At 33.4% G+C, this 13,580-nt stretch overlaps 2 protein-coding genes across 2 annotated transcripts; both read right to left on the bottom strand.

Moving 5' to 3' along the window:
- Nucleotides 1-212: 212 nt before the first annotated feature.
- LOC124834906 (uncharacterized) lies at nucleotides 213-3,877 on the bottom strand. The gene is made up of 2 exons (XM_088106520.1): nucleotides 2,775-3,877; nucleotides 213-2,347 (listed from the first exon to the last, which is right to left on the bottom strand). Exon 2 carries the CDS (start codon nucleotides 2,310-2,312, stop codon nucleotides 408-410), a length of 1,905 nt encoding a protein of 634 aa, XP_087962646.1. The 5' UTR covers nucleotides 2,313-2,347; nucleotides 2,775-3,877; the 3' UTR covers nucleotides 213-407.
- A 953-nt stretch (nucleotides 3,878-4,830) lies between these two features.
- On the bottom strand, nucleotides 4,831-7,813 carry LOC124834914 (AP2-like ethylene-responsive transcription factor At1g16060). Its single transcript, XM_047309743.2, has 8 exons — nucleotides 7,659-7,813; nucleotides 7,489-7,571; nucleotides 7,363-7,371; nucleotides 7,168-7,256; nucleotides 6,675-6,748; nucleotides 6,553-6,603; nucleotides 5,921-5,997; nucleotides 4,831-5,755 (listed from the first exon to the last, which is right to left on the bottom strand). The coding sequence occupies exons 1-8, from the start codon at nucleotides 7,811-7,813 to the stop codon at nucleotides 5,250-5,252; spliced, it is 1,044 nt and encodes a 347-aa protein (XP_047165699.1). The 3' UTR covers nucleotides 4,831-5,249.
- Nucleotides 7,814-13,580: the final 5,767 nt, after the last annotated feature.

The following is a 13,580-nucleotide window of genomic DNA, read 5'->3' as shown; positions in this document are numbered from 1 at the left end:
TGCAAATTTATTACCCCACCCCATTATAGAAATTTACACAAATAATCTCTCAACTCATTGATTTCCTAGAAGGTGGGTGAAAAACTCTATCCTTTATAGGCATGCACCTGTTCTTCATAGGCATCACGTATTATAGAAATAAATACTCTATCCTTCATAGGCATGCACGTATTACCAATGATTCTGTAATTGCATTGTTTTCGCATACTATATATGCTCAATATCTATGAATATTGATTTCTAAAATTCCATCACATAGTGCGTTAGAATATTCTAAAATGGTCCCTGAAAAAATCAGAATGCGTACAAATAGCGTTACAAACCGTAAACCGGAAGCAAAGAGAAGAATGTAAACCTCACAAAATCAGATCAACTTTCGTGAGAAACCAAACCAGGTAAATGTATTACTAGTCACTGATGTGATATTTATCAGTCTTGTGAGCTAACAGAATCCAAACATGTGTTACCAAACCTCCACCTCTCCTTATTTGTTCAGAGTGATAATCTGTTGAGCAATTAGCTGCAGCATAACACAACATCTCCACCCACACACTGCATATGATCTGCCATCTGTTCTCCCTTAGCATCAAATTCCTAGCCAGTCTCTGAGCATCCCTAAGCATGTTCCATTTTGATGTCACAACAGTTTCTGATTTCCGCTCAGAATTTAAATGTTGGGGAACTCTTTCTGTTCTCAAAACCCTGCATGCTTCTTTTTCATCTTTCACACATTGTTCTTTGTCTACCGTCAAACCCTTCAGTTTATCACAGGCGTGTTGAAATATTATATTGGCAGTGGTGGTGGACAGCATGTGAGGGCGCATGCCTAGGAGGTACATCATGTAATTGGACAATAATCTGGCCATTTGGATTTTGGGGCTTGAATCCTTGGCATGAGCATCTGAATAGTAGCATATGTCTGTTGCAATGTGCCATATTGCAATACTCTTGTCGAAGTCTCGTTTAACACTCCATTTGATGTCGTTGGGCGAGCCATACCTGCCGAGTGACCATTCTCCTCGTTGGTTGAAGTGCTTCAGTCTTCTAACTCCATCAATATCTTTCATTTCTTGAACCATCAGAGCTTTCAGTTCTTGGGGAAATTCTATGCGTGTCCTGCACCTGTTCTTTTTCAACTCCACGTCAATGCCACGGAATTTTAGAATTTTTCCACACCTTATTGGCTTGTCATGAATGCAAAAGCTTAGCAAGTTGAACTGTGGCAATGAGTTTGACCACCTTTTCCAACTCCTGGCTCTGGGTCCAAGAATTCTCAAGCATGGAATCATTAGTGGAAGATCTTTGTGCTTGATCATTTGAATTATGGCCCAATCTGAGAACGGTAATTGTACAATCTGGTATGCCTCCATGAGAACTGCTCCACCTAACACCCCAACTATAAAACATGCTTTCCAATGGCGTGAAAATTCTTGCCTAAATAAGACTGAGAATCCACACAATGTTAGAACTAAATTGAAAAAGCTTACGACACGAAGAATACAACCTGCTTTGGTATAGATTATAGGTGACTTGGTGTACAACACATCGTACATGAAGCTCAGTTCTGCATCTGTGATGTGGAAGATGTCTTCTGGAGCATACTCATCTATAGACATATGGGGTAGCGATTCGTATAAAGGCTGGTAGAGCCAATGCTCACGATGGGGCTTCAATGAGATAAAGCGGTAATAAGCCTTTAGGATCAACTCTATGTTTGGAATATCCTCAGGAAGGAATCTGAATAAAGCAGGCATGTTGGCTTCTTGGTCAATTTCTTGAATGGTGATTATGCCCGATCCTTTAGTAAGTGCTGACTTTAGAGCCCAAACAACTTCTCCATGCTTGATTAGTCCAGATACAAGTAATGGCAAGTACAGAAAAGAGAGTTGTGAATGTGTCCAACTCTTTATGATGATCCAAATCACCACAGCTACTTGGAGAACAAGGGTGAGCAACTGCCTCAGCCCCAATCTGTTATCTTCAATTGAGTATGCAGTTATGGCATCTGGATTTCCAATTTGCACCAGAAGCAATGGTGCAAACAGTGCCTTCAGTTCACGTCTTATGTTGCGTTCGCTTGGATCACTTTCAGGTATTACTGTAAGCTTGCCTATGATGATTTTTTGAAGGGAAGCAGACAGCAAATAGGTGAACCAAACTGTGAACCTTGTCCTCAAACCTGGGATGTCCTTTCTGCGGCTTCCATACACTGTGAGGATCACTTGGATGGTGAAACTCAATAGCACAAGCATTTCCAGACCCCAATTATCCCATAGATCCTGTACTTCTCCTGGAATGAAACTTACGTGCATGTTTTCTTCTTCAGTCTCTATCAATCGATCAAATGCTGCAAAAGAAGAGATATATCCCCAGTTAACTTTTCTGCAACTATGAGAAAACAATTGAATGAGAGAGCCAAAATGCACAGAACATATAAGGAGTTAAAATTCACGACCTGCCTCAACTCCTGATAGATTCAATTCAAAGAGATCAAATAAATATTTAGTTTGGTGTTTCGGTAACCATGAGAAGATGAACTCATAGAGGGGTGAAATGAACTCGTCCAACCTTTATAACATTATGCCATACGGTATTTTGGAACGTGAGTTTTACTACAGAATTCGTTTTAGTTTAATTTTAGTTCTTCAACCCAATGCACTCTGTCAAAAGAGGTATGGCAGACTACAAACAGGAGACAAAATTTGATGCTCAGCCAAATTGTCAGAACCCGTTTCTTAAATTGTAAGATTATGTTTGTAAGTGTAGATACTTACATGAAACACCTAGGACATAGAACGTTGATGATCCTTAACTTGCCATGTTTCTGCTCTTTCATGTGCTGCAATTGTGGATGCTTGCCTTAGTTGTAGGCTAATAGCGCATTACCAATAATTCTGGATTTGCCTTCTTCTAGTTGAATTATTTTTCTTACTCCATATTTCACACGGATCATGAGAAGCTGAGCACTTTTTTAAAGGAAAAAACTGATGGACTGTATTACTCAGAAACTTTTACAGTATTGTAGAACAGAACCAAAGTAAGGTATTCTTGTAGTGAAGGTTCTATAATGCAAATATTTTCTTATTATGTTGCTTAGTGATAAAAGGGACAGAAGTAAACATAATTAAGAAACAGATTAAGAAAAACCATAAAGCTGAAAATTGTTTGCCTGTTGCATAAGGCATGTCTGCTTATAATCTTTTATTGATAGAAACCATCGATAAAACTGCAGCCACTGGAGTCACGTGATCATGGCATAAAAACAAGTGGTTCTTGAGGTTGTGTCTGTCGCACCAGTCATGAGGAATTGAGATTAAAGTCTATGCTCTGATGTGCTATTCACTCAATTTCAGCAATTATAGAAAAAATTTCCATCTTAACCACATTAAATTATTTTATTTTGTGTTTAACTTTGTATATATTTTTAATTTTCTCTCATTTAATTCATCAATCATCTTTTAATTTGATCTCTAAAAAGTGTAATAATCTATATTCTCCACACTGAGTTTGCAATTAACTTTTTTTAACATTTTTTTTAATCACTTTAAAGGCTAAAGAACTGTCAAACGATGCGGTGCAGGAAGAAAACGATGGGATGCAGGAAGAAAACGATGGGGTGCAGGAAGAATCCCCCTTTAGAGGAGTAATTCAACAAAACCCTTCAAGGCTAAAGAACTGGTAAATATGAAAGAAGATGAGGCTTCCAAGGTATAAGAGTTCCACCTCAAAAAAGAGAGCTAAAAGAGAATATGAGTGCAAAACATATTGTCATTTCATATTAGAATGTTAAGAGGAGGAAAAAAGAACATGATAAACAAAGAAAAATACAAAGAAAGGACAAAGTTTTATCTCTTGGGGTAGACATATTGTCTGAACCCTCTTCAAACAACTTAGGTAAAATGATAGATTTCTTTCGTAGAAGCTTATAATGAATGAGCTTTTTGTCTAATTCTTATCTTCTCTCTAAATCTTGTAAAATTATACAAAGAGAAGTGCAAAACCTTCTAAAATATATCCATGTCTTAAAAATATAATCTATCTTGGTAGACAATCTTTCAAAAGAAAACAAAGATTTTGTATATGATATGGAAAAACTGAATAAGGAATACAAAAGCTTAAAATTAAGTTTTACTACTCTAACTTCATATTTCAAAGAAAAAGAATTCTCTTCTTTTGAAAATGAAGAATGTGGAGAAAAGACCTTTAGACAATCATGCCATGGACGTACATAGTCTGGTTCAATATACTGAAACTTAGTGGAGATATTTCCATGTCTACCAAAAGGGATAAGAGGATAAATCTTCTTATAAAATCATCTCAAAAATCACTGGAAAAATGTGGATTAGGCTACGAAGAAGGCAAAGTTCCTAAGAACTGTTATCATGAATCTTCTGAACCTTATAGATGTGGTTTTGTTAAGCCCTCAAAATCTAAAAAGAAAGGATCAAGTCTACCTAAGTACCTAACAGTAAAAAATTTCTTATGCAGACTTGCTTAACAATAGAAGAAAACCCATGTCTGGGTAACTAAATAGTGAATGTTCACAAAAACATAATCAGATTCTTTTAATAGAAAGTCTTAAATATAAGTTGAGTATAAGTCAATGATCTTTTACTTCAAATCCTTTTGATTGCTTCATATAGATGGTTTTATCTTAGTTTCCATACATGAAGTTAATCTTAGTCGTTCCAGCTCAGAGTTAACAACCTTAACTAACAACATCCAACTCAGAAAATACATCATTATGAACCTTCTAATAAACCTTATAATATGTGTGTTTTATGAAACAGAGTTACATTTGCAAGAATTAGAACCAAAACATTTTGGCCGTAACCATAAATCTTCTCCATACATAAAATTATAAATATTTCGTAAGATTGAAGTTGCTAAAAATTTAACTTACAAATCGTATTCAATATCCACTAAGCTAGCTTTATAAATAAGAAACAATTTATTCCTGTTTGTAAAGGAAAAAAATGGTAAAATATGTTTATTTTGCATCTTTATTGAGATGCTTATTTTCTTTTCAGCTACAACAAATAAAGAACTTGGCATGCATCCTCCTCTGACCATGATCACTAATCCAAGTTCAGTTTCCCAAATAATGCACTGCTCTTCTTGTTCTTTTTTGATCAGTGTCTCACTATCAACAAATTACTGTTCATATTCACAAACTGAGAAATAAGCCAAATGAAAAAAATAAATCAACAAAGCAACTGCAAACAATCTTCTACTTCCACCGTGCATTTTCAAGACTCAAAGTCATCACAATGGAACATATGGGGCACAAACCCGTTGAGCTCGCCAAACATGTTATCATCCCCTTCTCCATATCTGTTGGAATCTTCACACTCGAAATAGGTCTGAATATCATCGGGAAACGTGCACGGCACCAACTCAGACTCCGACGCCGCCGTCGACAAGTCGGCGGCGGAAGTCATCTCCATCATCTCCTTGAACTTGGATGACTGCAGCAAAAGTCCTAGGGCTGACGTGGCACCAGAAGATCGAGGCTGAGTCACCGTCGATTCTTGACTCTGGAAAAAATTGAATCCTTGTTGTTGATTAGAATTTGGGGTAAAGTTGGTCTCAGAATTAGGGTTAGCGTCAAGAACATTAGAGTTCGCAGTGTTATCGTTATTGTTTGGCTTAAGCCACTTTATGTAGCGGCTAAGGTCGAAATTGGTGACAGCGTTGAGTCCTCGATATTCAATAGCTGCCATGTCATATGCTGTCGCAGCTTCTTCCTGCGTTGCTGCAAAATTCCAACTTTTTCAATATGTCGCTACTAAATATTTATTTAATGTTTCAAATACTTTTTTAAATATTATAATTTTTGTATTTAGAGAAAATGACAAATGAAAAGAAATAATATTGTTATATTAAAATCGTAAAAGAAGAATTGAAGGTGAAGTTGTACCGTAAGTTCCGAGGTAAAGATATTTGTTGCCGAAAACCCTGCCAATCCGAGCCTCCCACCTTCCATTATGATGGTGTCTGAATTTAGAAAAACAATATATTAAAAGTAGGAAAAAAAACTTTAATATTATATTTATTAAAATATAATATTTTTCATATTCTAATAAATATTTATAAGATATTATATTTTATTCTACTCATTTATCTATCACAAAATATAAAATCTAATTCAAAATTAGGTAAAATAATAATAAAATGACAGAAAAGTAATTACTTGTTTTAAATTTTAAATTTTAAATTTTTCAATTGAATAAAAATAAAGTTTTTTTTTTCAATTGATCACTTAAAAAAGAGGTGGAAGTAGATTTTACTTTTATCCTTTTTTTAAATTAAAAAAGCTTAAATAGTGTTTTAAAAGAAATATTAAAGAAAAGTTTAGAGATAAAAAGTAAAGTTTGATCATTTAAAGGAGAAAAATAATATTTACTCATAAATGTTAATGCAATAAAGTGAAGCGGTATATATCACAATAAACACATTTACAAATTTCTGATATACAACTTCATAAATAACAATAGATAGAAAAATAATTCCCTTGAAATCGCATATTAAAAAAATTGGAGGGAATAGTACCTTGCAACACCTCTGTATTTAGAAACTCCACGAGAAAAACCGCTGCTTTTCCTGCATATTTTAAATTTAAAGTTTTGCTTTCTGCAATAATTAATCTTGAAGCATAAAAGAAAGAGCTTTACCTTCGTAATGATCCAATATACTCTTCTCGAGATTGACCCTCCATTTCTTTCAGTTCATTCTGGTAAGTAGATAACTGCAATTGGAAAACAAATATTTTTAATTTCTTTTTATTTTTCTGCACTAACACATCTTAGTCACAAATTTTTTTGTTAAGTATATTTTTTCTTAAGTGCGAAAAGAAAATTTTCCTCAATTTATTCACTAAACTATACTATTTTACTATTTAAGGTTAGGTTGAGAATTTCAAAACATTAGTTTAAATTTCATTTTAAGTAGAAATAAAAAATTAAGCATTGTGGAAGAAAGATTAATAAACTATCTTAATATTTTGAGTCAGAGGAATATCATGTAAATTGAATTCATATTTTTTTATGAATTGATATCATGTTTTATAAGTATTATTTTTTTTCCAAAAAACTTCTTCCTAAAAAAATATCCCATTTGGGTTGAGATTTCCTTTCAGAGAGTGGTGATTTAAGAGAGAGACAATACTGGAAAATTAAGGATGGTATCTTGACCCCAGTATTTCAATGCTGCTAGATCGTAAGCGTGTGCTGCGGCCTCTTCATCGTCATAAGCACCTTCAACAACAGATTACACTCCATTAATCACTCCAATAGTTCTTCACTTTCATGAACATCAAATCATGTAATACTAGGAACAAGACACACTATTATATACACATACCGAGGTAGACTGTTAACGTAGGACATGTGAAGAACCATTGCCAAGTCGAAAAGGAAACACGTCAGTGACTTCATCAAGATAACATTAAAGAAATAAAATTGCATGGCTTAGAAAGGGGCATGAAACCTTGTCGTCCTTTCTTGTTCTGTGACTCATTCCAGCAATTTTTGTCCCACAAATGAGCTTCATATCGGCCTGTCCATCGGTGCCTGTATAACACATGTTGAGAATGAATGTCGGAGACCATCTTGCATAAAAATGATGATTGAAATGTGAAATGGTAACAAAGGGATAACCTGGTGACTCCTCTGTATATTGAGCTGCGTTGAGGAGGGGAATCTCTGGGGACACTTCTTCTTGTTCGTTTGACCTTGGTGGTGACAGTGTTTGTGGAGTTAAGGTTCTTGTCCTTAGTGGTTGCATTGATTTTCTGTCTTTGCTGCTTCCCCATGGATGAAAATGTGAGAGCAGAGAGAAGAAGAGAAAATATGACTGAGTCCTGAAATGAAGAGGATTATAAAGTGAGGAAAAAGGGAAAAGGGTTGGAATTGATTGTGCTGGCAATCACAGGGATAGCCGGCTACGGATCGTTGTTTCTGGCCGTCTCCATAACCGGCTTAACTGCTAAATTCTTTCTTCTTTGTCTTTACTTCAACTTTACTCCCTCTTATTTATTTTTATTCATGTCAACTTTTTCTTCTGTTTTCTTCCCACATAAACAATTATTTTCTCACTTTTCATTGTTCCTATTCTTTAACATATGTTTATTAGTAGATTTATATATGGAAAAATAATTTTATCCAACCTCAGAGATGACAAGGGAGAAGAGTGACAGCTTGGTTAGATTATTAATTAGTTTTTTAAATTCTAGGATTTCTGTACATGCATGTTGTTATTACTCAGTTCAATAACTATGATATAAATCTTTTTATTTTGGAGCAACTCATATTTAGATAATATTCACGTATTATAATTAATATAAACATATTATAAACTGACAATTTAGTATTATGGTTATTAATTATTATATATTTGAAGTAAGCATTACCATAATGAAAATATAGATTTGTGATGCATGTTAATTCTATAAATAAAACTAGTATTCTTAGTAATTTTCACTTCATAATTATTATCATACTCATTATATTTATAGAAATCTTAGATTTTTTATACAGTCTTTTGCATATAAATCTTCTTTGAGACACAGAAATCTCATTCTAACCAATAAATACTCTCGTAACTACTTTCACTTTTACTCTAAAGATTAAATAGTCATTTTGTTTTCAATACTTGTCAAATTTTATATTTATTTTAAGAGACTATGTTCTAATTAAAATAAGTTAAATGTATTTTTTTTATTAATTTTTTGTTACAAAGACTATCTTGACAAATAGGAATTTTTAGAACAAGTAAATGTAGTTGCTCTAAAAAATATGGAAACTCCTACTTCTATAATAATGAGAAACTATATATATTGGTTATATAAACCGTAATCACTGTTGATTGTGAAGTTTCTATTATAATAACACAAATAATGATAAAATAATACATTTTTATATTCATTTTACATATAGTATAAAGATAAAATAATCATAAATAAATAAATTTTTGTATTTTTTTTAAAAGAATAAACTAAAAAAAATGTACAATTTTTATGTGTATCAAAGTATCATTTTTCTAACTACACGGAGAACAAATAGCAAGCAAGTCATTGATAAAAATGAAAGACTAAATAGAAAAAATGAGAAATAGAAGAAAATGAGAACCAGTAGTAAAAAAAGGCTACAAACATGACACAATTTTTATTAGTATTTTAAATCATCAATAGTGTATTTGTCAATGAGAAAATCATTAAACTAAGTTGAGAATATAAAAAAAATATGAATCACAATCAATAAATTCAATAGATATTAAGACAAAAAGCCTGCTAATTTTTTTTTATCTACTTATGCTCAAACTTATTACTAGTTCTTGAATTTGTTCAACACCTTTTAATGATATTGATTAATTTCTTAATGAAGACTAAAGATTAATCACTTTTGTTTTGGTTAATAAAGTTATTGAATTATAGTACTAAAAGATATTTTTTACGTTTCAGAGTCAAATTGTCAAATCAAATATTGGAAAGAAGAATGAACGAAATCATATTTGCATCAATTTATTTATGCTTTTATGATAAACTAAGTTATAGCTAATTGATTGATAAAATATATTATAAAATTGATGCACAGATTATGTTCATCATAATTAATGATAATTAGTGTTGTTCGTTTGTATTGTGAACAACAAAACGGATAAAAAAGACATAACTATTGTTTAAAGGAATTACGTCATTAGAAAATCAACATGGCATGCGTATTGATTATTTAAGATTGTATCATGATTCTGAAATATATTTTTTTTATAGTTTAGCTGCAACTAAAAATTAGCATATGTAATTAACAGATTTTATGTAAATTTAAATCAGACAAAAAATAAGTCATATTCACTATTATAAATTAAGAGATAGTAACTCGGACGTACAAAATTAAGCATAGTATAATTTTTGAAACAAATATATCTTTAAAGGAAAGTAACTATAGGAAGAGAAAATTGGAATGTGATGGTTCATATAATTCAATTGTGGTTCCTGTCTGATTTCAATAAACATAAATCTCCATATTTAATGAAAATTATATTACATCTTGGTACGTTTGAATAGGTAATTTAATTGTTTTATTGGTTTCCAACTCAAGACTTTTCAAGTTCATGTAATATATTTGATATTTAATTCCTATGATAGAAGTTCAGTAAATCATATTATACATTGAAATACATATTTATATATAGGTAATGATATATTTACACAAATATTTTTATAATATTTTAACACATATAACATCCCAGATTATATAAAAATTATAGGGTTAAATATGTTTTTAGTCCCTAAACTATTGGCCGTTTCTGGTTTTCGTCCCTCTTTCAAAGTAAGGTACAATTTGGTCCTCATTCTTTTCGAAAACGTTCGTTTTAGTCCTCGAAAACTAACACCCTTTAAAAAGTTGGTCCTCATTTAGCAACAAAATGAGGACTAAAACCAAAGTTCCGAGGACTAAAACGAACGTTTCGAAAAGAATGAGGACCAAATTGTACCTTACTTTGAAAGAGGGACGAAAACCAGAAACGGCCAATAGTTTAGGGACTAAAAACATATTTAACCCAAAATTATATAATATAGTAGTCCACATTTTAATATAATAGAACAGTTAGAAGAAGACTTGTAGATAAAGTCTTAAGGTTACAGACATCCCAAAAGTGGTTGTAATTTAAAACTTTAACACAATAGAGTATTTCAAAATAAACAGAAGCCTATGGATCATAACTAGGCTAAGCAGCGGTGTCATCTCCCTCCAAGGCCTGCTCTAAAAACACCTCATCTACCTCTCCTCACATCCAAATGGATGATCATTGCAACAGAAAACACACACAAACAAAAGACAAACACAAGCAGAAGGGTGAGCTAGATATACAAAAATCATGTTATAACAATCACGCACAACATGCAAGTTTAATTCAAAGTTAATGAACCATACAACACCACTTGTTACACTTTACACTTGACTCATCCGGACTTAGAATGATTGCCGAGATATGGCGGGTCATGCCCTCGTGGTGGCCTCTACTGCTTTGCAATGTCATTGCCAATTGGTTTCACCCTACCACACTCACGAGGTTAGTCCGTTATCACTCACCTTAGGCCATACTGGAAGCACCCAAGATTAGGACCTCCTGCTACTACTCACGACATGGTTCAATCCTCTCTACTTGAGAATGATTGACCATTGTAGTTTCAGGATAACCCCCAAGACTAAGCTTCCATGCAAATCATTCTAAAACACACTAATGGCACCACCATGGATCTTCTCCTTGAAGATCATGGAATTACGTCCAATAACATAGAGCATCACCATGTAACCTCCCTTTGAGATCCATGGAATTACGTCCATCAACCATACTTTTAAAACCACATACTTTGAATCACCAATCATACCTTTGAATCACATACACTTTCACTTTAACAGTATACAACATGTTTGAATCTCATCATACAATACAATCTGCTCCAACACATACTTCACAACCCATACAACATTCAACTCTATGTGAAACAATACAAAAGAGAAGATAGAGAATAAAACCCTGAACGTCTCGCACAGCGAAATTGAGAACGTTTCGCACAACGCACACTATTCGCATTGCGAATTAAATCACAGAGGTGCCATACCTCATGCCTCTCGCATAGCGCACCCTAGTCGTTATGCGAGAGCTCAGACAGAGACCAACCCCCTAAGACAACTCGCTATGCGCCCCCTTTGCTCTGCGAATTAACCAAAATGCAACCCTAGACTCATCCCAATCGCATAGCGAAGAGATTCGCTATGCGAATCACCAAGCAGAGAGCAACATTATCTAGTCATTCGCACAACGCACCATTTCGCACAGTAAATGACTAAACCGTGAGCACCCTTCTACAGGGTCTCGCTATGCGAAACCATCCGCGTAGCGAGACTGCATAATCTGCAGAACGCATAATTATGCAGAATTGTGCACTCACACACCCTTTTACCATTTCTAGACCAATTCCCTAACTTCTAACACCCCTAATTTGAGTTTTAACCCTGATTGTACTTATCTAACTGATTTTAAACATCCCTACAATCAATCTAAAAGGTTTAAGACTTAGTTCTTGCTCTAAAACACCAATTTCAACAACTTGGAGGCCCAATTTTAGTTATACCACTTTTAACATGTTTTTGGCCAATTTAAAGTTCCTAACAAGTCACAATTGACTTATCTGAGCTACCCAAACATCCCAATTGCACTCAAGACCACCCATGCCCAAAATCACTACCTCACTTCCTCCAATTTGCCCTAAAACATTATAATTTTACTTAACTTTCCATTTAATTCAACTATAACAGATTTGTCACTAAAAGCACTTCCAACATGCTCAAATTACAACATCAAGATTCATCCAAAACAATTATAAACATCACAGCACAACTTCATAGAATTCAGTTTCAGCACAAACCACACCATATACATATCAGACCAAAAATACTATTCTGAAGCAACGTACATAGTCAAATTTCAACATACATTCATATCATATCACAAAAATAAAGAAGTATTCTAACTCCCCTTACCTTAGAGTTGAGCAGCCCAACTCACAAGAACGACTCAACAGTGTCGGACTCAGCAAGAACCTAGACATCACCCTACAGCCACCACATTGGTGACGAAAGCGACTCTTAGAGCTCAAGATTTAGCAGAGTGGGAAAAGGGGGAACACAAGATACATGCAACTAGTAGAACTGCATGTTCTAGGTTCTAAAACAGCAGAGGAGGAGGAAAGGAAATTACTTACCAGTTGGAATGAAGAACGGAAAAAGTGATCAGTTTAAAACGGAGCCCTCTACGTCGCGGGTACTGGGACACCACCTGATCGGAAAACAAACGACTCAATGAAGAGATTTGGTAGAGAGAAGTTAGAGAACTTGGAAGAGCTGAGTTCTAGAGAAAGAGAGTAGGGCTTGGCTAATGAACCAAGATGTTCTAAAATGTGTTTTTAAGAAAGAAATTTTGTTTTCATTTACTTAATACCCTATCAGCTTTTTTAGATTCTCACACTATATATGCTATTTTTTTTATTGAGTTTAGAACATATCAATTTAATAAAAAATAAATAATAAATCAATAAAAAAAATGACACATATATCATCAAAATGTTATAAAAAATTTGTACGAAATATCTTTTTCTTTACATATTCAACGACCATCGTTGATCACTACGTACCAACATTTGTAATAAATTACAGCTATGTGGACTACAGTCATCTCTTCCATCTTAAGCAACTATTTAAAGTTAAATAGTCAATATTGTACATCAAATATATGTTTTTCAAAAGTGAGTTTTTAGTTTGGTTGTATTAAGTTAAGCTATTTTTTCCTTTGTGTCAAATTGTTACCTTTCTCTTAAATCGCTACAAGAACATATATTGCATAGTTATAATTCATGTTATTTGTGAAGCATATTTCTACATTGTTACTTTCTCTAACAAATAAGAATATACAATAAGAATGAAACACAATAAAATTACCATTGCTTTTGTATATCAAAAGTTAAAGTAAGATCATATATAAAGTAAAAATATACATTTCAAATAATCATATATATA

Source organism: Vigna umbellata, chromosome 2 (assembly GCF_029865625.1).
Source record: "Vigna umbellata cultivar VRB3 chromosome 2, Vumbellata_1.0, whole genome shotgun sequence".
NCBI lineage: Eukaryota > Viridiplantae > Streptophyta > Magnoliopsida > Fabales > Fabaceae > Vigna > Vigna umbellata.
This window is presented reverse-complemented; position numbering and strand designations above follow the sequence as displayed.